Source organism: Podarcis filfolensis, assembly GCF_964270895.1.
Source record: "Podarcis filfolensis genome assembly, chromosome: 5".
NCBI lineage: Eukaryota > Metazoa > Chordata > Lepidosauria > Squamata > Lacertidae > Podarcis > Podarcis filfolensis.
In genome coordinates, this window is record NC_139608.1 from 92,319,702 (window position 1) to 92,345,478 (window position 25,777).

Below are 25,777 nucleotides of genomic sequence, written 5' to 3' on the forward strand. Positions count from 1 at the left end.
GTTAATTTCACCATTCCAATTAAAAGATGAATAGTAATAAGTCAACAATGTCTCATTGTTGTCCAAGAATAAAACTGGAATGACTTCACATTGCTATTGGGTTGTGTTCCGTGTAAGTCAGTGGTGGCCAAACTTGGCCTTCCAGCTGTTTTTGGACTACAACTCCCATCATCCCTAGCTAGCAGGACCCAGTGGTCAGGGATGATGGGAATTGTAATCCCAAAACAACTGAATGGCTAAGTTTGGTCACCAATGCTGCAAGTCCTACTCAGAGTAAACCCATTCACATTCATAGGCATGACTTTGAGCCATCAATTTCAATGGGTCTAGTCTGAGAAAAGGTTGAAGGCAGTGGGTGTGAAAAAGCAGAGGCATCACCTTGCCAACAAAGGTCCATATAGTAAAAGCTATGGTTTTCCCAGTAGTGATGTATGGAAGTGAGAGCTGGACCATAAAGAAGGCTGATCTCATGGACTGCAAGAAGATCAGATCTATCCATTCTTAAGGAAATCAGCCCTGAGTGCTCACTGGAAGGACAGATCCTGAAGCTGAGGCTCCAATACTTTGGCCACCTCATGAGAAGAGAAGACTCCCTGGAAAAGACCCTGATGTTGGGAAAGATGGAGGGCACAAGGAGAAGGGGACGACAGAGGACGAGATGGTTGGACAGTGTTCTCAAAGTTACCAATATGAGTTTGACCAAGCTGCGGGAGGCAGTGGAAGACAGGAGTGCCTGGCGTGCTCTGGTCCAGGGGCCACGAAGAGTTGGACACGACTAAACGACTAAACAACAACAATGAAGAGAAGCTAGACATCCTCTGGAGTGCTCAGTTTAGAACATCTGAACAGCTCCTCAATGTACATTCTTCAATGTAAACTACTTTGAGAGACAGTCTTGCCTGAAAAGCTGTAGAGTTGTATAGCACCCTTTAATTTTTTTTAAATTTTATATACATGCATATTTATGCATAGGATACATAAGGATAATCCACTGGTTCTTCTTTGCTCTTTGCTAGTTTCTGGATTATACGATACTACACTACACTAGCTAACATGATGCATAATCTATCACATGTTCTCTTTAAGAATCCTTTTGCTACAAATCTGCTAAATACACAACTCTTCAGTGAATTTATGCAGATAATTTTTTGCAAAGCACTTTCTTGTGACTGAGTCTTCTGCTTAATTCATACATATAGCAGTATGACAGCCCCTTTCAACACTGTATATAAACCTTGTCAGAGCACTGAGCCATTCAGAAATCAAGAAATTCCAAAGGGGCTTCGGAAAGAATCCATTACCAATAATACAAAAGTATTTTCAATGCTACTGCAGTGTTCTGGCACATACAGAATCACCTCACCACGTCAGATTATCTTCCTTGCTTCAAGATTTCACCGACGGAATTAGACAGATTGGACGGAAAGCTCAAAATCGAGGTGTTGGATTTATCAGGTACTGATGTCAAGCAATACAACCGTTTATTCTCATGTGCCATTTTTAGAGCCTTTTGTTGTTATTTTCGGATTTTTGCATGGTTCTCCAGCCCTCAAAATCATTGGTGGCTAAAAGGGCGTAGCCAGGATTTTTTTTGGGGGGGGGGGGACTTCAGATTTCTATTGATTTTTATTGATTTAGGGAGGCAGCTCCTCCCCTTGGCTACGCCCATGGGAGGCTATCCATTTTTAACCCCCCCTTTTGTTTTTAAAGAGGACATTTCTAGCCTGATAAAGGAATGGAAACTGTAGAAGAGGCGAGGACTCCGTTTTTGTACAAGGAAGTTGGAAGGTGTGCCCTGATCAGAGGAGTAGCTCATTAAACAAAGCAAAGTAATAATATAAAAGAAAAGGGACCCCTGACTGTTAGGTCCAGTCGCGGACGACTCTGAGGTTGCAGCGCTCATCTTGCTCTATAGGCCAAGGGAGCTGGCATTTGTCCGCAGATAACTTCTGAGTCATGTGGCCAGCATGACTAAGCCACTTCTGGTGAACCAGAGCAGCGCACGGAAACACCGTTTACCTTCCCGCCGGAGCGGTCCCTATTTATCTACTTGCACTTTGACGTGCTTTGGAACTGCTAGTTTGGCAGGAGCTGGGACCGAGCAACGGAAGCTCACCCCATTGCGGGGATTTGAACTGCCGACCTTCCAATCGGCAAGCCCTAGGCTCTGTGATTTACATCACAGCGCTATCCTAGTTAGTTAGGCAGATAGCAAAGGGGAAGTTCCTGAAGGGATTCCTGTCCCATATCTATGAACCTCCTTTGTGTTAATTGTGTTAAAATAGATGTTTCTTCTTGGTTCTGGATCTCTCCTAGCTCCTTGCAAGGGGGGCGGGGACACTCTGTTGCAACAGAAAAATAAAGATCTGCCTTGCTTTCACTGCATCCTGCCTCCATCCATTCATCTCTGACCGATCATGGACTTAGGGCAGGGGTTGGCCCATGGGGGTCCTTTAACCAGCCCATGGACCCCTGCTACCCGCTCGGTCAGCTCCCATGCGCCACGCTAAACTGGCGTGGAGCAGAGGGGGACTGCCTTCTGCGACGCTGGCCGGCTTCCCACTGGGAAGCTGCACACGCCTCCTCCACACCAGAAATAGCATTCGCGCAGTAAAACTAGCAAAGATTTATCACAAGAGTGATAACCTCTGTTGGAAATGTAAAGAAAAAGAAGGTACTTTTTTCCATATGTGGTGGACTTGTCCCAAGGTGAAAGATTTATGGGAGAAGATTTATAATGAACTGAAAAAAATGTTGAAATATACATTTATTAAGAAACCAGAGGCCTTTCTTCTTGGAATAACAGGTTTGGAATTGCCCAAGAAAGATGTTAAATTATTTTTGTATGCCACAACGGCTGCCAGAATATTACTTGCTAAAAATTGGAAAACACAAGAACTACCAACAGCGGAAGAATGGCAGATGAAGATGATGGACTTTTCGGAGCTAGCTGACCTGGCTGGAAGAATCCGCGACCAGAAAGAAGAGTTCCAAGATTATTATATTTAATCATTCATATGAATTTCTGTACCCACTCTAGTCTCTGCTTCTCAATTTGTATTGTATTATTTTATGTACTGTGGTTTGCCGTTGTTTTATTGGTTATAGTTTTAGAAATTATTTATTGTAACTGTTGAGTGGATTTCTGTTCAACTTTTATATGTTGATATTATTATTATTTTATACTATCCTAATGATTGTTGAATGTTACTTTTGTGATGTAGGTTGTTTGTTTTAAAGTTATGTTTTATTATCACATGTACTATTGCATTAGATTGTTATAAGATGTACATTTGTTTGTTTGTTCAGCTTGAGTGTTGTAAGACAGAAAGACGGTAAACAAATTAAAAATGAGGAAGGACAGGGTATAAATTTTAATAACAGCAATGGTAGGAATGATGATGGTGATGATAACCGCAACTGCCAGGGTGTTTAAGGAGCTGGATCTTGAAGGTAGTTAATTCCACTCTGGGGGCGGGGTGGCTCCCCCCTCCTCAGAGTCAGTGAAGAGAACATTGCTTGAATCCATTGATTTGTGATAACTATAATCAAACCTCAAAAAAATTTTTTTCCTTCCAGTAGCACCTTAAAGACCAACTAAGTTAGTTCTTGGTATGAGCTTTCGTGTGCATGCACACTTCTTCAGATACACTGAAACAGAAGTTGCCAGATCCTTCTATATAGTGAGAAGGTGGGGAGGGGTATTACTCAGAAGGGTGGTGGGAATGGGTGATTGGCAGATAGCTGAGATGAGCCTGTTGACGACTCTTAACGACTGCAATAGGTCTTACAGGAAAAAGCAAGGGGTGAGAAGGTGAAAAATGGCTTTGTCATGTATAATGAGATAAGAATCCAATGTCTTTGTTCAGACCAGTCGTTAAGAGTCGTCAACAGGCTCATCACAGCTATCTGCCAATCACCCATTCCCACCACCCTTCTGAGTAATACCCCTCCCCACCTTCTCACTATATAGAAGGATCTGGCAACTTCTGTTTCAGTGTATCTGAAGAAGTGTGCATGCACACGAAAGCTCATACCAAGAACTAACTTAGTTGGTTTTTAAGGTGCTACTGGAAGGAAAAAAATTTTTTTGTTTTGACTATGGCAGACCAACACGGCTACCTATCTGTAACTATAATCAAACCTGCCATTCTCTCAACTTAAGTTGGTCTTGGAGAGCAGTGATACTTGGATCCCTTCCAATCTAGTTTGTGGCGACAGCACTTTTAATATACTCAACAAATTATTCAGATTAATGATTTTTGGGTTTTCTTCCTTCAGATTCCTTTGCGCATGAACTGATTTTTAAAAAACCCACACAAAACTCAATTCAGTAGAAAGGTTTGCAAAAGAGACCATTTCAACAAATTGTGGCCAATTAGGAATTTTGCAGCTGACTGGAATGTAAACAGTATTCTGTTAAATTGAATAGCATAATGAGTCGGTGAATCTTCGGGCACCTCAAGAGTGAAATGGTCTCTGATGGTGAATGACAAAATACATAAGATCCTGGAGTGTGACTTAATGAAGAACCTACGACATCGCCTCATAAACATCTCAACAAACCCAGTTTCGGATATTCTACAAATCAGCATGCTCCTCAGACCTTATCTAGGTAAAGGTAAAGGGACCCCTGACCGTTAGGTCCAGTCGTGGACGACTCTGGGGTTGTGGCGCTCATCTTGCGCTATAGGCCATGGGAGCTGGCATTTGTCCACAGACAGCTTCTGGGTCATGTGGCCAACATGACTAAGCCGCTTCTGGCGAACCAGAGCAGCGCACCGAAACGCCGTTTACCTTCCCGCCAGAGCGGTACCTATTTATCTACTTGCACTTTGACGTGCTTTCGAACTGCTAGGTGGGCAGGAGCAGGGACCGAGCAACGGGAGCTCACCCCGCTGCGGGGATTCGAACCACCGATCTTCTGATCGGTAAGCTCTAGGCTCTGTGGTTTATCTAGTCAAGCACAATACCACAAATAGCATACAAGAGAAATCAAAGAGGCTGGTTCGATGGGCAATGTAAGGATGCAAAGAGAGATCTGCTAAGGGCTATTAGAATCTATCGGGGGAAATCTTCCCTATTCGTCATTTATTGTGGCTGTGTGCGTGTGTGTGTGCGTGCACATATTAAATAATACCATTTCCCCTTTCAAATCAGAGAATTTCATTCCCTTTTTTCCAGACCTTTAAGGGCAATGCCTACTGCATATTCAAAATGTCTGTAACTTTATGATGACTGAAAACTGAGATAAATGACACATTAGAAGGCTCCAAAATGGCTCCAATGAACGATCATGAGAAATACATCTGGTGACAGGCAAAGAAAAGGTTTGGGGATATATGAAGCATTGACTTTATGGCACTGCATCTAGGTTATAGCTAGATTTCTGGCTATCAAAACATGAATGGCAGAACGAAAATAGCCATTCAGCGAGCGAACCTGTCACAGTTTAAGCCCTTGTAACTCTAATTTACATCAGTGTAGTCATACACATTTTTCTGGGAACAAATGCCCTGAACTCAATGGAACTTACTCCTGAGTAGACATGTCTAAACTTGGTCTACAAGTTACGCTGTATAGGATTGCACCTTAATAATGTTTAACGCAATGTGGATCATTAATTTGCAACAGTGTAACTTAATGCAGAGGCAGTGGAAGACAGGAGTGCCTGACGTGCTCTGGTCCATGGGGTCACGAAGAGTTGGACATGACTAAACGACTCAACAACAACAATTTAATGCAGAATTGTTTCTTTCCTATAGTACAGTGGTACCTCGGGTTACATACGCTTCAGGTTACAGACTCCGCTAACCCAGAAATATTACCTCGGGTTAAGAACTTTGCATCAGGATGATAACAGAAATCGTGCAGCAGCGGCACAGCGGCAGCAGGAGGCCCCATTAGCTAAAGTGGTGCTTCAGGTTAAGAACAGTTTCAGGTTAAGAACAGACCTCCAGAACGAATTAAGTTCTTAACCCGAGGTACCACTGTAGTGATAAACCTTTTAAACTAAAGGTTGTCTGTATAATAGGAAGTATAATCTATTCCTATTTGCAGTGGCCTGACTAGTGGTAGATCAAAGGAGACCTGAATCCCTTAGTCAATTAAAAAAATAAAAATATAAAAAATAATTAGATGATCCCCTATTCATTATTATTCCCAAAATTTGTAATACTACGTGTTCTGGAGTGTCGTGAAATCTGGTGATTGATATTGCTGGAACTCTTTTTGCCCTAACACAAATTTAGTGGCATAATTAAAAAAACAAAAAAACTGCCTCTTTCTGGGTATCTAACAAAAACTGCTTTATCAAGCCTTTGTTTTGCATAATACAAACAGCAAATGAGAGGCACTCGGGTGGGTGTGAGTGTGTGGGTGTGTACAGAGTCAGGTTTTATTGATGAATAGCAAAAAAAAACACACGTTTTGATTTCCTTTATTGCTGTCTCCTTATTGAAACTGAAAGCAATACAAAGGTTATTTTAAAGCTGTTGAATTGACTGATCCTGCTCCGATACTCGTGCAACAAATGTGAGAAGCTTCCTGAAAACTGTTGGAAGGCATCAGATTAGAAATCAATGGCTACATCTCCAGTCAGGTAAATTATTAGGCCTTGAAGTGCACAGCCATTCTGAGAGTTAATTGTATTCTTCTATAGTATAGTGTGTACTGCATTATGCGTCAGCTGACCCCGCCAGGCAGCGGAGCTGAACTGAATATTTTGTTTGACATCCACCTCCTCAGCTTTTCTCATAAAGCCCATACAATCTAATTGGAGGCAGTTTTGCTTTTTCAATATATATATATTTACGTACTTTTTACATACATAGCTGATGCTCTAGGGAACACAAAAGGTCTCCTGATTAGAGTTGTCTTGTAGTGCTCTTACTAGTTGTCCTAGTACAAAAGCAATCTCTTAGAAAATTGTAGTTGCCTTAATAATAATAATAATAAATGAAATGACTGCACTTTTAGCAGAAAATATAATTAAAATCTAGTAGCGTGGTTTGAGCAAAGGGCTCTCCTTCCACCTTTTTAATTTGGAGCTGGTAAGACTGATACATTTTTATGTGTAGACCTTTTACCCCCTCCCTCGCCAAAGCACTTTTTATATTTCTCAAATTTATCTCTTTCCCTTAAATGACCTATAAGTGGTTCCTTAGGAATGTGGAAAGGAGTTTGCTTTTCTTTTAGAAATTTCTGTTACCAGAAATTTTTGTATTTGGTGCATTCATACAATTGCACTGAGATAATTTATTACGGTCGGAGACCAGCTTATAAAACACACTTGGGGGTACAGTCACAGGAGAAAAATAGACAATTAAAACAATGTACAACAACAAATTTAAAAACAATGTACAACAATAAACTATCCCAGGGAGTTGACCCAGAGTCACCCATGGAACCGAGTTTGGGGATTTTCATGACGGACTATTTTGAGTTGGGAGATGGTCTGCGCCTACAGATCTGTACATAGAATCTGGCAACCATCCAGGTCATCTTCTGATCTTTGCCTGACCGGAAGAGGTCAAATTTTTGCTTTTGCGGGAGGTCGGCGAGCCTCACCAGTAGGGGATCAATGGTCTTACTACGTGCCTCTTCATAAAAGGGACATCTAAAGAACAAGTGTTCTGGGCTTCCTATCTCTCCCAATGGACAGGTGCAAAGTCTCTGAGCAAATGGGACTTTTCTAAACGCTCCTTCCAGGACCGGCGAGGGTGTTTTTTTCTTCTTCTTTCTCCTAGCCCTTGAAATCAATTGCACTGATTTCAAGGGCTAGGAGAAAAAAACACAGGGGAGTAGGCAGAGAAAGGCCCAGGTATGCCCTGTTTTTAAGGGGAAATGCAACAACCTGATTTGCCCACTCAGCAGTTGCAGTGTCAGATGCCCCCACTTGCCAATTCTGCCAACTACAATTTACAGTGGGAGACTGTGTGTGTATACGTGTGATTATTCAAGGGCACTAACTTGGCTGTTGACTCAAGTCCTGCTGAAAGTAAAGGAGGTCGTACAGCGGCAATATTCCCTGTTCCCTAATATGCAGGACTTGCCTGCCAATTCCAATGAATTGTGAAAATTATCAGGGGTAGGAAAGACTCGTCCACCCTGCACGTGACAGCCTTCTTCTTCTTTGGTGATCACTTGTAGCCGAGTAAGATTGTATCCATGAACACCGTCTTAACAGTGAGTCCCTAAGTGACTCTGGAGAACAATTCTGGATCCACACGCCCTTCCATAGTAGGGACAGAGGTTTACGGATGGGAGTTGATCATGGTGTGGATTTGCCAAGCGTGCCTTCCTCTTAGCACGTTTCTCCCTTACGTCCTGAGTTCAAGTGTCTTCGAAGTCCATGACACCTTTGGTAAAGACTGTTCTCCAACTGAAGCGCTTGCAGGCCACCGTTTCCCAGTTGCTGGTGATTATACAGTGGTACCTCAGGTTACATATGAAATAGTACCTCGGGTTAAGAACTTTGCTTCAGGATGAGAACAGAAATCGTGCGGCAGTGGCGCTGCAGCAGCAGGAGGCCCCATTAGCTAAAGTAGTGCTTCAGGTTAAGAACAGTTTCAGGTTAAGAACGGACCTCCGGAACGGATTAAGTACTTAACCCGAGGTACCACTGTACTACATTTTTAAAAAAAATTCCCTGGAGAGATTCTTTAAACCTCTTTTGTTGACCACCGGCATTACACTTTCCATTTTTAAATAGAAATAGAGTAGTTGCTTTGGAAGACGATTATCAGGCATCCACACAACATGACCAGTCCAACGAAGTTGATGTTGAAGAATCATTGCTTCAACACTGGTGATCTTTGCTTCTTAGTTAGTTTGCCTGTCTTCCCAAGTGATATGTAAAATTTTTCGGAGACACTGTTGATGGAATCTTTGAGGAGTTGGAGATGGCGTTCATAAGCGGTCCACGTTTCACAAGCACACAGCAAGGCCGGTAGTACAATAGCTTTGTAAAAAAGCATTTCGGTTTCCCTGCGCTTCAGTCAGGAGAAAGCTGCAATCGTGGAGCTCAGGTGATGCTGGATTTCGGCATCAATGTCGGCCCTTGAGGGAAGGCAACTAACTGCCCTGGTGTTGTTGTTGTTTAGCTGTGTCCGACTCTTCGTGACCCCCTGGACCAGAGCACACCAGGCACTCCTGTCTTCCACTGCCTCCTGCAGTTTGGTCAAACTCATGTTCGTAGCTTCAAGAACACTGTCCAACCATCTCGTCCTCCGTCGTCCCCGTCTCCTTGTGCCCTCCATCTTTCCCAACATCAGTGTCTTTTCCAGGGAGTCTTCTCTTCTCGTGAGGTGTCCAAAGTATTGGAGCCTCAGCTTCACGATCTGTCCTTCCAGTGTGCACTCAGGACTGATTTCCTTCAGAATGGATAGGTTTGATCTTCTTGCAGTCCATGGGACTCTCAAGAGTCTCCTCCAGCACCAGAATTCAAAAGCATCGATTCTCCGGCGATCAGCCTTCTTTATGGTCCAGCTCTCACTTCCATACATCGCTACTGGGAAAACCATAGCTTTAACTATACGGACCTTTGTTGGCAAGGTGATGTCTCTGCTTTTTAAGATGCTGAATGTGAGAGACAGCCCCCTCGGCGCGCCCCTTGCGCTTGCAAACGGGATGCCTGGGGCCGAAGCGCGCCTCCCCGCCGCGCGCTCCCGCCTTCCCGCGCTCCCTCCCGCCCCTTCTGCTTTCCGGGGACTTTGGCGAGGCAGGAACCAGAAGACCAACGCCTGCCTGCCTGCCTGGAGCTCCTCCCGCGCCGCCGCCTCCTCCTCCTCCTCCTCCCGGCCTCCGTTCTTGGCGAAGCGTCTGGGCCGCTTGGCGAGCGGGGAGAGCGACGGCGCCGCCATATGCGCCGCACTGCGCCCCAGACGCCGCCGGAGGAGCCGTGCCCCTGACAGCGCGGTTCAATGGGCAGCTCCCACCTCCTCAACAAGGGCTTGCCGCTCGGTAAGGACCCGCCCGGCCAGGCCTTGCCTTGCCTTTGCCCTGCCCTGCCTTGCCTTGCCCGGCCTGCCTGCCTGGGTCGTGGCGCGGCCGGCGCGCGGGCGCTTTGGAGAGGCCGGCGAGGCTCCCTTCCCTTCCCCCCCTCGCCGCGCGCGCGCGCGCCCGCCGCCCGCCGGGCTTTGTGCTGCGCGGCATTGTGCGTCTCGGGGCGCCTTTCGGAGGCGCGAGCCAGGCCCCCCTGCGCCTCTTCGCCGGGCGCGCGCCGGCGCGCAAAAGGGGGGACTTGGAGAGGCTCCAGCGCGCGCGCGCGCGGGTCTGGTCTGCGCGGTAAGAGGGGAAGGCGGCGAGGAGGGGCGGGCGGGCGGCCCTGGCTTCCCCCAGGGCGGGCGAGGGGGTCGGGGCCGCGGCTGGAGAGGGAGAACAAGGCCCACCCGCCGCCGGCGCCGCCGCCTTGCCCGGCCAGGCGGCTTCTCCGCGCGCGCAGAGGTTGCCAGGCGCGGCGGAGAGGAGGAAGGAAGGAAGGAAGTTGAGCGGGGGACGCCGTGTCCCTGTTATTACAGTCTCACGGACGGGAAAGGGTGGTTCAAGGACTGCGGTGGCCTTCTGGAGTGGGCGGGCGGCCCCGCGTGTGCGTGTGTATGCGTGGACCCGCGTGCAGCCGGCGGGCTTCTGGTCCGCCGACGTTCCGGAGGATGCGTTTGTTGTGAAAGGGCCGCGATGGCAACCTGCGCCCCCAAAGCCCCACTGGCTGGGCTGGCCTCCCTCTCTGCTGGGATGCTCCGCTGCTCCTAACCCTGCAGCTGGGATGAGATGTTGACACCACATGGATGGAAGAATGGAAAGGGGTACCATTTCCCCCCCCCCCCCACTCGTAACTCTTTGTAATAGATGGCATGCTGTAAAAGGCAGCGAGGGGCTGGCGCTGCCCTTTTGATTAGGGAACAAGGCAGGAACCGTGCTTTGAAAATGTGGTTTTGTGAGATACTTTTGCCAGAAAGACATTCGCTTTCCTGCCAAGATGGAGAAACTGCAAGCAAATCAATCCCCGTTTAGTTAGTTTTAAAAAACGAAGCATGATGAATCGGGTGGAGGGATTTGTTGTTGTGTGCCACCGTCCCCTTCTGTTTTTTGCCATGAAGCGCATGAAATTTGGTGATGGCGGTTTTGATGCTGAGCGACTCGGCTGCACCATTGCTTATGATATGATTCATGCACCTTATACTCAGCAGGGCCTGTGTTCGTGATATTATCGAGTTCAGCCTATTCGCAAAGCGAAGGAACAGAAAGAGCCACGCTGGTTTAAACAAATAATTCGCAGCAGTTTGGAAGGATCTCCTAGCATGGCATACTTTCAGGCTGTTCAGTAAATAACAGTTGAGGAACTCCTCCAGCTGACACGAGAGAGCTTGTCTAATTCTAATCTGATTAAGTGGTGTATCTGCACTGTTACACCGCTAACAGTGCACAAGGCTAATATTAGCAACACAGTCGGCATAGCTGCTTTAAAAATACTGCTCTCTATAAAATATTCTGATCAATCACTGCAATGAACATATTTTATACTTTTTGTGTGTTAACAAGCTTTGTTATTTATTAGATAAACTGGACAGATTTATCTACTACCTTTTTTGCACATTAGCAGCTTCCTATATCAAATAATGCGCTTTTGTTTATTTATGTTCTAATAGAGAAAGTAATCTTCATGCAGTGATTTAAAATTCAGACTTTGCCCTAGCACTCGTTTTATTTTATAAAATGTAGACAGTTGTTATATTAGGTTGGGTTGTTATTGATTAAACATCTGTATCTCCACAGAAGCATCTGATCTGATGCCTTTGCAGTTATATACAGCTTCATTTTAAAAGCAAGTTTCAAGAACTGCTTTTTTAAAAAAAATTACATATGGCATAGTTATAAATGCATAACACAACAGTATCAAGCTGCTTCTTATAAATTCTTGCTCCAAGAATATTATTTTTTAAAAAATTACTATTGAAATTCAGATTCTGATCTTTTTAAAGGAGATATGTCATAATTGCTCATTTTTACATGAAATATGGTGTCTAGGATTAAAATTATTAATATGCAGATGCCATGGGTAAACTCCTAATGGTTTTCGTGTTGCAACCAATTTGTCACATTCACAAGAAGAAAATCTGTCTTCATTTATGTTTAAGCAGAGCGCCCCAAGAATACCTTCGGAAAGGATTCCATATATGTTACTATTTACTGGATAGTTGTTACCTAAATACTCAACGTTCCCATTTATTTTGTAACTTACAAGAACAAGTTAATAGTTTCATATTTTAATTGGTGCATTAAATTACAAAAGGAAATTCCCTATTCACTACAGTAAAATGGCCTGGAAACATAAAATATGAATGCTAGAACAACTCATTGCTTTATCCAGGATTGTATTAGCAGATAAAGTTGTCAAGAACGATCGAGATATTAAAGGATGACAAAGCATCTTGTATAAGGTAGCACTAAAAAGGAGAAGGAAACAAATGCAGAAAGGGAAAGAAATATAGTTTGGTATAATAAAGGAAATCTAAATGCAATGAAAAGCATTCGAAGAAGGGTGACTCCACTATTATTATTTTTTAGAACAGGCCCACATTTTCTTTATAGCTAAGGCCGGTTCTTCTAACTAGTCAAATATTTTGATGATGTGCAGAGCACGAAAATCTTGATATCTGCAAGTTATGTTCAGCCACCCTTTTACACAACCAAGCTTGATGCAGTCTGCCTCTAGAATTAAACTGGCATATCTAACTGTTATAGCCGAAAGAAATTGTTGAACATAGTTAGAATTGGTTTCACACCTTTACCACTGGTCAGAAGATAACCCACATCCTTTTTAGTTGCTGAATTAGCTGAAGTTGAATGCACCCCACCCCCGAGACTGAATCAATCTTAAGAATGACTTTCACTACCTTGATGCAATGATTCTAGACATTGTGCAGGGTTTTGAAACTCTCTAGCATAACCATGGATCTGGAAAGGCGGGTAGAATTTCTAAAGCAAACCAGATTGGGAGTAGCTCTTGCATCAAATATATTAACTAAAATGGCGTTTGCAAGATTACCATTCCTACTTTAAATGTATGCTCTTGTCCTAATGCAGAAAACGAATTATTTGACCACTTAATAAGTAGGACACGGGTGGTTTTCAGGCTCTGCTCCTTAGAAGCTTATCAAGGGTTCTAAATTGGCAATAGCAGACAAGTTGCTCAAAAGAGAGCTTTCCCGTCATTACCAATATTCTTTGCAATGTGCAGTCATGTGGGGGCAGTGGAGGAGCAGAACACCCTCTCAGTTGTATGGAACCACGGTTGTGTTGAAAAGGCTCCTGGAAAATACTTCAGAATCTTTACAAGCAGGGATTCTGTGGGGTTACTCAGCAGAAGAATTACTGTGCAAAGATTTACTGTATTTTTTGCTCTATAAGACTCACTTTTCCCCTCCCAAAAAGTAAGGGGAAATGTGTGTGCATCTTATGGAGCGAATACAGGCTGTGCAGCTATCCCAGAAGCCAGAACAGCAAGAGGGATTGCTGCGCAGCGATCCCTCTTGCTGTTCTGGCTTCTGAGATTCAGAATATTATTTTTTCTTGTTTTCCTCCTCCAAAATCTAGGTGTGTCTTATAGAGCGAAAAATACGGTGCTTGGTCATTTGAGTTTTGAAAGCCATTTATGCAGGGCGTGAATGTTTTTTCTAGCAAGATCTAGAACAATATTGTCCCAAGTCAAGGTCAGTAGATCCATAGTGGACTGCCATGAAAATCTATGCAAAACAGACTTTTGATTGGAATTTGGATTTTCAGTGGGACTGGACTGGTTTTCAAAAGAGCTGGCCAACCCAGCTGAATTGTAAATTTCCAACAACAATAACAAAAACCGAATTTCCCAAGGGGCAAGGTGAACTGTGCAACTTCCAAGAAGAAATGATTATTTTGGAAGCTTACAGTTTCTATGGAATTTCTGGATGAATCTGCATTAGAAATCCGGAGTGGAGACTACATTTCCACAGAACTCATGGTTCATTTTCTGCTCTTCTCCTTTTTGCCAGGCACTCCCAGCTGTGGCTGCAGTTAGAGAGCTCCAAAAATGAGCATCAGGTGCGGTATAGCTTGAGTCAGGACAGATATAATTAATAATGGTCCATTTTTAAAAACTGCATTTTTGTGCTGATGGTCAGTTGCGCACCAGGGACTTGTAAGTCAAGGGTGATAACGTTTGGGCTTTTATTTCACGGTCCAGAACGCTGATGTGGTGATGCACGTGGCCTCTGGGCTTGCAGCATTTCAAGATTGTAAAATCCTGCAGTAGTTGGCAGCGGAAGGAACACTGCAGTCAAAACCCAGAGCTTCTTAAAACCTGCGCCCGGCCAACATTTGTTTAATGAAAATGTAGTAAAGCATTACACATGCAAGTTGCAGCAGAGTCTAGAGCAGGAGGAGAACATGAAAATCCAAAGTTGGAACAATAACTGTAGTCAGTTGATTCTATATTGCAGAACAAGGCCATTTGCATTTGGGACGGCTTCCAGCTGAACATGAGAAATGAGTATCTGATAAATCCTCACAAGCCTTATGGGGAAAATGTCTTTAAAATGTTAACATAATAAAAGTACTAAGAATTATTCCCATTCCTGCTCCTGTTTTGGGATGGAGGAAGTGGATGAATGCCTTACTTACTTCGCCAAACCTTTTATTAAGCATTCCAAATACAGGCCATCATAAAACGTCCATATATACAATTTTAAAATATATATAAATAAACAGCCGCGTAAAAATATGTAACAACAAAGATATTCGTTGGAGTGGAGGATGAAAGCCAACTTTTGAATATGTGTTTTATTGTGGAGTCATAATCTTGTTTTTAAAATGTTTGGGAAAATGAATCGAAGGCCTGGATCTAGATTTTAAAAGCATGTCTTTTACCCTGGCATATTATAAAAAAGATACGAAAAGATATGAACTTTTGTATATCTTTGGATAAGTATTAATTTAAAAAATGGTATTTAAAATAAAAGGGAAGGGGGCGTGATAGAGGTCTATACAGTTATGCGTGGTTGGGAAGAAATTGGCGGATAATACCAGAACCTGGGGTCATCAAAACACATCGATTGACCGCAGTTTCATAAAAAAGGAACAACTTTTTCCAATGTTTCCAAATTCTGGAAATATTTGCTATAGGATGTGGTGATGTCAGTTAGCTTAGATAACTTTTAACTGGGCAACTGGGCAAGTTCAGCTGCAGTGTGCAGTTCAGTTGCTGAAGAACAACAGTCGGACAGGGCTTTTGCCCTTTTTCAGGTTCCTGAACGCATCTGGTTGGGCCACCGTGGGAAAGAGGAAGCTGGACTGCCTAGATCTTTTGGCTCCAGCAGGGTTTCCCCCTACGTCCATGGCATGCGATATGACGTGGGGTTGGGAGAGGCCTGCCATTCAAAGGAGGAAAGTATCCATTCCACTTGGCACAGCACAAACCAAGTAGTCCGCTTTGACTACTGCAATGCGCTCTACGTGGGGCTACCTTAGAAGGTGACTCGGAAACTGCAATTAATCCAGAATGCGGCAGCTAGGCTGGTGACTGGGAGTTGCCACCGAGACCATATAATACTGGTCCTGAAAGATCTGCATTGGCTCCCAGTACATTTCCGAGCAGAACTCAAAGTGTTGGTGCTGACCTTTAAAGCCCTAAACGGCCTCGGTCCTGTATACCTGAAGGAGCGTCTCCACCCCCATCGTTCTGCCCAGACACTGAGGTCCAGCTCTGAGGGTCTTCTGGCGGTTCCCTCGCTGCGAGAAGTGAGGTTACATGGAACAGGGAACCAGACAGAGGGCCTTCTCGGTAATGGCACCCGCCCTGTGGAATGCCCTCCCAGCAGATGTCAAGGCGATAAACAACTATTTTAATGTCTGACGCTGTATTGTTTTTAATATTCGATTGGAAGCCGCCCAGAGTGGCTGGGGAAACCAAGCCAGATGGGCAGGGTATAAATAATAAATTATTATTATTATTATTATTATTATTATTATTATTAACCTTGAACATGTCTGAAGTAGCACTCTGGGTCCTGTAAAAAAATGCAGCGTCCTTCAGCAATTATGGCTAGTACAGTTGTACCTCTGGTTACGAACTTAATTTGTTCCGGAGGTCCGTTCTTAAGCTGAAACTGTTCTTACACTGAGGTTCGCTTTTGCTAATGGGGTCCGGCACACAATTTCCGTTCGCATCCTGGGGCAAAGTTCGCAACCAGGAGCAGCTACTTCCGGGTTAGCGGAGCTCGTAACCTGAAGCGTTTGTAACCAGAAGCGTCCGTAACCAGAGGTACCACTGTATCGCAGTGCTTGGATTCCCAACTGGGATGTGCATATGTACTGCCATCTGATAGGACAGAGATGAATTCACAGCATGGCAGTAATTTCAGCACCTGATTTCTGCGGGTGGCGTGGCCATTGGTGATGTATTCAACCTCAAATGCTGCTTCATTCATTCCATGACCCATGCAACATATTTTGCTCTCTATTCAGAGTTCACTGGCATTGAACCTCAACAGATTTCCAGGTAGCATGTGTGCTGTGCCATATTCTTTTCATCAGTATTTTAGCCAAGGAGAGAGAGGAAGGCTGAGTGGGTTATGTCCGAGAGAAAGAAACCTATCTGCATAGCAGTCTTTTGTTATACATCATTAGTTTACTCTCTCTTAAGATGGAGGGATAAATGGGGAATGCCAGATTTCGGGGGCACAGTGCTGGGATAAAACTGCCACAAGAATAAGTACCGTATTTTTTGCTCTATAAGACTCACTTTTTCCCTCCTAAAAAGTAAGGGGAAATGTGTGTACGTCTTACGGAGCGGATGCAGGCTGCGCAGCTATCCCAGAAGCCAGAACAGCAAGAGGGATTGCTGCTTTCACTGCGCAGCGATCCCTCTTGCTGTTCTGGCTTCTGAGATTCAGAATATTTTTTTTCTTGTTTTCCTCCTCCAAAAATTAGGTGCGTCTTAGGGTCTGGTGCGTCTTATAGAGCAAAAAATACGGTAAGTATTTTCTCTATCCAGATTGGCCTCTGTCTGTGGGGGAAAATGGTGCCTACAGCAGCATCAGCTTGCAGTACAATGTGCTGTGACTCATTTTTAGAGCAGCTGATGGAGAGCAGTCTGCAGCAGTGTTGCTGCTGGTCCATATCCAATGCAGCAGCTGGCACAGAGAGAAGGCAAGAGTACTGCATCTGTCCTATGTGCTCAGAGCAGCTGCCTTGGATTGAAGAATGCAACATGTTGGCCTGCATGAATTCTGATATCAGTTTTTGAGTTCACAAACAAGACAGGTTGCCTGCTTTGTCATATAGACGTTTTGCCAGGACTGTAACCTTAGCCCAGGGGTTGGCAACGTTTTTGGGGCATGGGCCGGTTTGCGATTCTGCAGACGCCACATTGGGCCAGAATGCGCATGTGTGTGTGCGCGCGCATGCAGGCACATTTCCAGCACTCCTGGCACAGAGGAGGCGTGCGCAGCTTCCCATTGGCTGGAGGAGCTTCCTGCAGCCAATGGGAAGCTGGCCAGTGTCGCGGAAGGCGGTCCTGGCTCTTCTCCACGCCGGTTTAGCGCGGCACACGGGAGCCAACCAAGCAGGCGGCAGGGGACCATGGGCCGGTTAAATGACCCCCATGGGCTGCATCCGGCCCATGGGCCTTAGGTTCCCTATGCCTGCCTTAGCTGAAGCAACATGGTTTGGCACTGATAAAAAGCCTGTCTTCAGATTATTCTGACAATAAAAATATAATAATTAAATTAACAGAGATTAAATGTGTTATCTTCGGCTTAATGTTGTACATGTGTGCCATTATTACCAATTCCCTTCATTCATTTAATCTACTTTGCAAATAACTTTAATGTTTGCTGCTGCACATCTCTTCTCATATCATTGCCTTTCCTGTTTACAAGATGAGATAAATAATTGGATTTGCTGGTATAAATTTTATGTGTGTTTTTATGCATATTCTGGAGGAATATTCAAACTGGTATAAATGGAGGTGGTGCCAGCTGGTCACTAGATCTGGAGTTGATGATTGCTGCTGCTTTTTGATGGTGGTAGTTTTATCTGCGCGATTTGGCTTTTAGGGCTTTAAAACCAAGAAAGTTAGTTGAATGCAGCCCAATGTATTTTAGATCCACTTGCTTAGGGAAAGAGAACCTTTGAGAATTCCAGAGGGGAAAGCTTAACGATAATGGGTTCATTGTACTGTTTGTGTAGGAAATAACTAATTCAGTACGAGGCCTGTTTGGGAGCGCAGTAGATAATCTTGATTCTCCAGTGTACTGTAAAGTTTCTGAAACATTCACAATGGCATTAGATTCACCTCAGCATTTTCAAAGGATCACATATTAGTTTCCAGTAGCTTAACCTTTCTGCTGTTTTGTCTGTTCTGACCAAGATGAAACATTTTTTTTATTAAAAAAAACCTGTTTTCTTTGTAAACAAAGGAAAACATCTCTCCTGTGAAAGTGGAAAGATGAGAGCTTGGCTATATATCCACACATGCCTTCATTCATTCATTCATTCATTCATTCATTCATTCCGATAGTATAGCACGTTCCTGCCAAGTCTTCATCTCCATTTCTGCAAGGCTATTCCATCCAGGAACATTTTCCTTGTTCTAAGCATCCCCTGAGAGTGAGGTTGACTAGATCAAAAGCTTGTATATGGTCTAGTCCGGTAATGGCCAAACTTGGCCCTCCAGCTGTTTTGGGACTACAGTTCGCATCATCCTTGACCACTGGTCCTATGGGAGTTGTAGTCCCAAAACAGCTGGAGGGCCACGTTTAGCCCTCACTGGTCTAGTCAACTTCACACTCTACTTAGTACAGTAGTACCTCGGGTTACATATGCTTCAGGTTACAGACTCCGCTAATCCAGAAATAGTACCTCGGGTTAAGAACTTTGCTTCAGGATAAGAACAGAAATCGCGCAACAGCGGCGCGGCGGCAGCAGGAGGCCCCATTAGCTAAAGTGGTGCTTCAGGTTAAGAACAGTTTCAGGTTAAGAAAGGACCTCCGGAACGAATTAAGTACTTAACCCGAGGTACCACTGTACTTACAATGAACTGCAGTGGGATGTTAAGACAGGAACAGTCTTTTTCCGACAGACGGTTGGTATCCATCTGTCTCAAGAGACAATGGAGGGCGTGTGCCTTCAGGGATCGAGACTCACAGGGCCTGCTGTGGCTGTAGGGCCAACACGAGGGAGACCTGTTTTGTTGCAGTGGGGCAGATGAAGGCTGTGCTGGTGCAGTTGGACTATGGCTCTTCTTGCTTCTGCTCTCCTCCCAGTGGTCATTTCTCCTCTGCTTACTGCTGCGCATACACAACCTGACGTGAGGGAGGCACTAATTTCCTGCATAATGTCTCCATGGTTGTTAAGCTAAATTGGAGCATTAAGGAGGAATTTATGCCTGTTGCATCGGTCCTGTATTCCACCCCCTTGTTCAGCCTGGACACTGAGGTCCAGCTCTGAGGGCCTTCTGCCGGTTCCCTCATTGTGAGAAGTGAAGTTACAGAGCACCAGGCAGAGGGCCTTCTCGGTAGTGGCACCCACCCTGTGGAACGCCCTCTGGTGAGATGTCAAAGATGTCAAAAATAAATAACTATCTGACTTTCAGAAGACGTCTGAAGGCAGCCCTGTATCAGGAAGCTTTTAATGTGTGATGTTTTACTGTGGTTTTATAATTTGTTGGAAGCTGCCCAGAGTCACTGGGGCAACGCAGTCAGATGGGTGGCCTATAAATTATCATTATTATTTATGGATGGAATAATAATAATAATAATAATACAGTCATACCTTGGGTTACAGACGCTTCAGGTTGTGTTTTTTCGGGTTGCGGACCGCCGAAACCCAGAGGTACTGGAACGGGTTACTTCTGGGTTTCGGCGGTCGTGCATGCGCAGAAGCGCTAAATTGCGCTATGCGCAGAAGCACCGAATCGCAACGTGCGCAGGACGCTGCAGGTTGCGAATGTGCATCCCGCATGGATCACATTTGCAACCCAAGCATCCACTGTAATAATAGTAATAGTTTTTATTATTAATCTGTACACAACCAGGTGGGAAGGTAACTTTCCTGTTTCAGTGATGCTCAGTGTTTCTCAAGCTGTGTTTTCTGTTACTTCGCTGAGGAATGAGAGCACATACATGGAGCTAATTAGCTGACACTTAGAATAACAAAATCGTAGAGTTGGAAAGGACCACGAAGACCCCCTGCGATGCAGGAAACTCTGCAAAAGCCACCCAACCTCTGCTTAAAAACCTCCAAGGAGAATCCATCGCCTCCCAAGGGTGCCCAGTTCCACACCTGAACCGCTCTTACTGTCAGAAAGTATTTCCTGATGTTTAGTCAGGAATCTCCTTTCTTGTAACTTGAATCCCTTGGTTTGGGTCCTTCCCTCCAGAGCAGGAGGAAACCAGCTTGTTCCATGTGACAGCCCTTTTGGATATTTGAAGATGGCTATCGGTGCATGTTACTCCCCAGCTAAAGAAACGCAACAACGATGATGTCACCTTTCCCCATATCTTTGTAGCCTGGGGCAATTGGTAATTAGCCCAGACAAAGATATGAATGATGTATTTACATGGTTGTAACAGTCAGTTTGAACTTTTTAAAGTATGCGTGAGAGATGAGAAGGCCGGGGTTTTTTTTCCCCCCTTTGCCGGAAGAGCCCAAAATTGCTTCTTCCTTTTACAACCAATGTTTTTGATGGCTCTGAGGCTGATCATAGAGTTGGAAGGGACCCCCAGGGGTCATCTAGCCCAACCCCCTGCTACGTTGGAAATACATAGGTGTCGTACCCAAGTTACACTGAAGTTATACTGTGGGGTGGAGAATCACCTCAGCCCTGAACAGATGGCTCGTTTCGAAGTCTGATAGTGCCAGTTGTGCCTGTAGATGCATGCTTGAAGTTGCTGCATTATTAAACATTCTTTTCATAGTCTTAATAGATAAGAACTTCTTTTTTGTGTGTGTGAACGCTGTGAATTCAAAGGAAGCTATGAATATTGGGAGGGCAAAGGCGCCTTTATGATTCCAGAGAAGCTGAAGTAGTCAGTGCTGCAGTAGTTATCAGTGATGTTGATTCAGGGCCTGCCTGAAAAGTGTAGCAGGATAGAGGATGGCCCATGCACTGAGTTAGATTTTGGCCCAGCTAGCCTAGGGGTGACTATTCTGCCTGGCAACAGCTCTAAAAGGTCTCGGGCAGAGCTTGATACTGGCAAAATGTGTAGTAGACCTCTGTGTGTTCGTTATTGGGGGCTGCGGTCCTGTGTTCTGTAAGGTGCAGGATCCCCTGGTTATTTATAAAGGGTGGTGTCAGAGCTGCCCAAGGTCCCAGCTCACAAAGGACCAACGCTGCTTTGTTGTTAAATACAAAAGTCTTTATTGAAGTTCAGTTTCACTTCCAGAGCCGCAGCGCGCAGCCCCACGTCTCAAGCTTTAGACCGCTGATGACCCTTCTGAATCTCCTCCCCCCAGACACCAATTTAAGACCCTCGCCTTGCTCCACCTTTTCCGCTGCTCCTTCCTCCTCTGGGTCCGCCTGCCCGCCGGGGTTCCGCCCTTCCTAGCCTCTTCTGCCGCTGATTCCCCTGAGCCGTCTCCCTCCCTCCGGCGGGCTTTAGGAGCTGGTTCCCCATCCGGGTCTCCTGCTGTTCCGCGCGCCTGCACATTTGAACTTGGCGCGCGCGCCCAGCCAGCAGCTTTCCTCCTAACCGTTTCACTGCTGCTGTCACTGCTTCCCCTTCGGGTGGGCTAGCTGCAACTGACCTCCCCTCCATTCCCCCACTCTCCGATGGAGGCGTGGTCAGCCCTGACTCACTCTCCCTCCCCTCTGGAGGAGACGCTGGCCCTGACACATGTGTCTCTTCCCCCCCACTACGCTCTGGTGGGGAAACTGGTCCCGATCCTCCACTGCTGCTTTGGGGTTCCCCTCTGGCTCCTTGTTTCTGGTGCGTCCCCCCTGGGACCCCCCTTGCCCTGACCATCGGCGCCCCCTTCTGGGAATCTTCTGATTCGCTGGAGAAGCTCATGGAATCTCTCGGGCCACTGTCATACTCCCCTACGCTGCCCTCGGATTCTTCCCCTTCGCTCTCCAATTCCTCTCTCCCCAGTGCTCCTGCTCCTGATTCCCTGACAGGTGGTATATAAATTTAATATATAAAATAAATGGAACACAGGTGGACTTAGGAGTAAAAATGCCTAGTTCTGTGCATAGTTGGGGAAATTTAATAATGTCTTAACACAAATAACATTTAAACTACAGTGGTACCTCGGGTTAAGTACTTAATTTGTTCCGGAGGTCCGTTCTTAACCTGAAACTGTTCTTAACCTGAAGCACTACTTTAGCTAATGGGGCCTCCTGCTGCCACCGCGCCGCCAGAGCACGATTTCTGTTCTCATCCTGAAGCAAAGTTCTTAACTCGAGGTACTATTTCTGGGTTAGCGGAGTGTGTAACCTGAAGTACCACTGTATAGCTAAATTATTCCTAAACTTTGTTCTACCGAGAATCACTTTTCTGGTGTCCATCCTTTGCAAACCACCAGATTTTTCCCCACTTCCACACAGGAGAATGTCTGAAAGCCTGTTGAACAAATACGCTGCTTTCTATTCCGGTGCAGCTTCACTGTACAGTGGTACCTCTGGTTACGAACTTAATTCGTTCCGGAGGTCCATTCTTAACCTGAAACCGTTCTTAACCTGAGGTACCACTTTAGCTAATGTGGCCTCCTGCTGCCGCTGCACGATTTCTGTTCTCATCCTGAGGTAAAGTTCTTAACCCAAGGTACAATTTCTGGGTTAGCGGAGTCTGTAACCCAAGGTGTTTGTAACCCGAGGTACCACTATACACTGAAAGAACAAAATGAACGGAAAGTGGACTCAGTAGCAGATAGACACAGTCAGGTTTGTTGCTGCTAGTTCTCCAAAATGCTTGCTGTAGTTGGTCTCGTGACGAACTAAGTGGATGGGTGCTTTAATGGCCTCTAGGCGATACCTATATTGTTGGGGTGGCCAGTAGTGCTGGAATATACACCTGTAGCACTGCCAGACTCAAAACAAACCTTCAGACCACCAGCATCTTACCACCTTCGTCTTTTAAATAAAGTATTGCCAAAGAATTGGATGCTTTTGAATTATGGTGCTGGAGGAGACTCTTGAGAGTCCCATGGACTGCAAGAAGATCAAACCACTCCATTCTGAAGGAAATCAGCCCTGAGTGCTCACTGGAAGGACAGATCCTGAAGCTGAGACTCCAACACTTTGGCCACCTCATGAGAAGAGAAGACTCCCTGGAAAAGACCCTGATGTTGGGAAAGATGGAGGGCACAAGGAGAAGGGGACGACAGAGGACAAGATGGTTGGACAGTGTTCTCAAAGCTACCAGCATGAGTTTGAACAAAATGCAGGAGGCAGTGGAAGACAGGAGTGCCTGGCGTGCTCTGGTCCATGGGGTCACAAAGAGTCGGACACGACTAAATGACTAAACAACAACATTGTAGATCGGGGTGGCTAACTCTCAAGAGACTACGATCTACTTTCAGAATTAAAAAGGGGGGTCAGCTCTAAGTTGCTGAGCTTTATTTAGGGAGGAGAAAGGCCCTTTTTAAGGGGTTAAAAAAAAGCTTTGGGGGGGCGGATTTAAGGCAAGGGACAAGGGGGTAAAGTCACTCACGAAAAAGATCGCTATGGATCAAAACAGCAGCACAGAGAAAGCTCCATCTTCCCTTCCAGAGAACATACAACAATGGAGGGCAGGGTGAGGGAGCAGGGCAGGAGTCAGTTTTAGCGACGCTAAGGAAAGGGAGCCAGAGATCGACCGCGATCTACCAAAACCTGGTGGGGATCTACCAGTAGATAGCGACCCACCTGTTGGACATCCCTGTTGTGGATCATCTGAAAGCATTCTGAGGATGCTGATCTGAGCTAAACAAGAGATATCTAAATTTGGTCTTAGCCAAAAGACCGAAAAGCGTTGAGTAACCCAGAGCAAGTTCTTAAAGCAAACAGATACCATTTTGGCCTTTCTTTGAAGATGTTAAGCCTCTTTCTCTCTGTCCTCAGGGGAAAGATTATGGCCAGCCGAGTTAAAATTCCGCTGGCTTTTTTTTGGGGGGGGCAGTAAAATATTAATTCCCTGACAAGCTTTCTCATAGCTATATAAATCAATTCCTGCGTTGGGGGGGGTGTTGACTAGATGAGCCTTGGGACCCCTTCCATCTCTACAGTTCTATGATCCTAAGTTTCCCAAAAAGAAACCGTACTGTAATTAGTAGCAGAGCATTAAGAGGTCTTTATAAGGAGCTTGATTTGAGATGTCAGATTGCTTCTTACATGAAGGTAACAGGCAGTTCTGCAATGCATCGGCGGATGGTTAGGTCTCCACGTGCCAAGCTAAGCTACTCTTCAGCCACCGCAACCGGCAAGAAGAAAGTAACTAAAATAACTTTAAAGCTCACGTGTAAATGGGTAAATAAACAACTTTTGCAACCAGAGTTGCACTCTTTTTATATGTCTACTAAGAGGTTAGCAGCCCGCATTTCCACAACCAGAATGGAAATGTAGGATACCGGCTTTTTAACAGGCAAAAGCCTTCTGCGGGACTTGACATCTTTCCTCAGGGCCTGTAAGACAGAGCTGTTCCACCAGGCCTTTGGCCAAGGCACAACCTGACCCCCTCCTTTGGTAATCCTCACAGAACTCTAGCCCAATGGTTGCCATTAATTTGATTTGAACTGATTTTATAATGAATTGATTTTAGAATGCTGTATTATTTTACTGTTGTTAGCCCGGCTTCGGTTGGGGAGGGCGGGATATAAATAAAATTTTATTATTATTAATTACTCTACCGAGCAGGCTGGCGGATGAGGAAAGTCTTTCCCTCTTCTGCAGCGAACATGGAAAACCCAAGTTGACTGATGCCAGTGGAATGGAGAGATCCACTCCTCCTCCACCAGCAAACTCGCTTGCATGGGATTCCTTGTTGCTTGTGGCTACCAGGCAAAAGGTTAAAGGGGGGGGGGGGAATCTCTGCTTATGTGGGGCTTCTGTTCCCAACCACTGCACATGTCAGGGCGCATGCAAGTCTGTCCCGTCCCCTTTCAGTGCTGAAAACAGTGGTGGTGCCAGGGGTTGCGCTTGTGTGCTTGTGCTGATTGGGCGCAAGTGGGGAGGTGCCTATGGAAGTCTACTTAAAAGTCAACACTGAACCGAAGGTGTCTGAATGGAATATGGAGAAGCCAGACCTTCTCTAAATGTCCATTGTGTGGGGATGAGGATGCACAACCACATAGAACCATAGCTGTTTGTGCAAAGGCAGGGCCAATGTAGTGCATGTGACGTAGGGATGTGGTCAGCAGCGTTCTCCCCCCTCCCCACCTTCTTTTACATGTGGGAAATTGCTGATCAGGGCTCATGCAGATCAAAGAATTCCAATTAAAGTAAAGGTAAAGGGACCCCTGACCCCCCTCCCTCGGCGAATAAAGCGAGATGAGCGCCGCAACCCCAGAGTCGGTCACGACTGGACCTAATGGTCAGGGGTCCCTTTACCTTTAAGAACTTTGAGAACTTAAAGAAGAAAAGTCACTTGATCCAGGGACAGCCCACTTACATATTGACTATTATTCTGACCTCTTTTTCTTAATGGCGACGGGAACCATTCATAATGTAAGAATATTCTTCATAACTTTTAGCAGGGCAGTGGGGTGGGGTAAGTGAAGAGAAGCGACAACAGTTAACTAGAACGTTGTTCACCACTCCTGCTCA

General features: G+C 45.3%; 1 protein-coding gene and 1 long non-coding RNA gene across 14 annotated transcripts in view; one reads left to right on the top strand and one right to left on the bottom strand.

The window, feature by feature from the left end:
* The window catches only part of LOC310763592, a 190,215-nt gene that overhangs the window by 111,543 nt on the left and 52,895 nt on the right, over positions 1-25,777 (bottom strand). The gene's annotated exons all lie outside the window — the stretch shown is intronic.
* Positions 9,703-25,777, top strand: part of CTBP1 (C-terminal binding protein 1) — a 54,795-nt gene continuing 38,720 nt past the window's right edge. For 2 of the 11 annotated variants that reach the window (XM_083615854.1, XM_083615853.1), the window contains exon 1: positions 9,712-9,963. Coding sequence is in view for 2 of the 11 variants with exons in the window: in XM_083615853.1 (XP_083471979.1) it covers positions 9,924-9,963 (40 nt within the window). In the remaining 9 variants the exon portion in view is untranslated. Of the gene's footprint in view, positions 9,964-10,032; positions 10,288-10,601; positions 10,806-25,777 lie in introns of those variants that run through there. The other 9 variants (XM_083615857.1, XM_083615851.1, XM_083615858.1 and 6 more) reach the window with 8 other exon arrangements.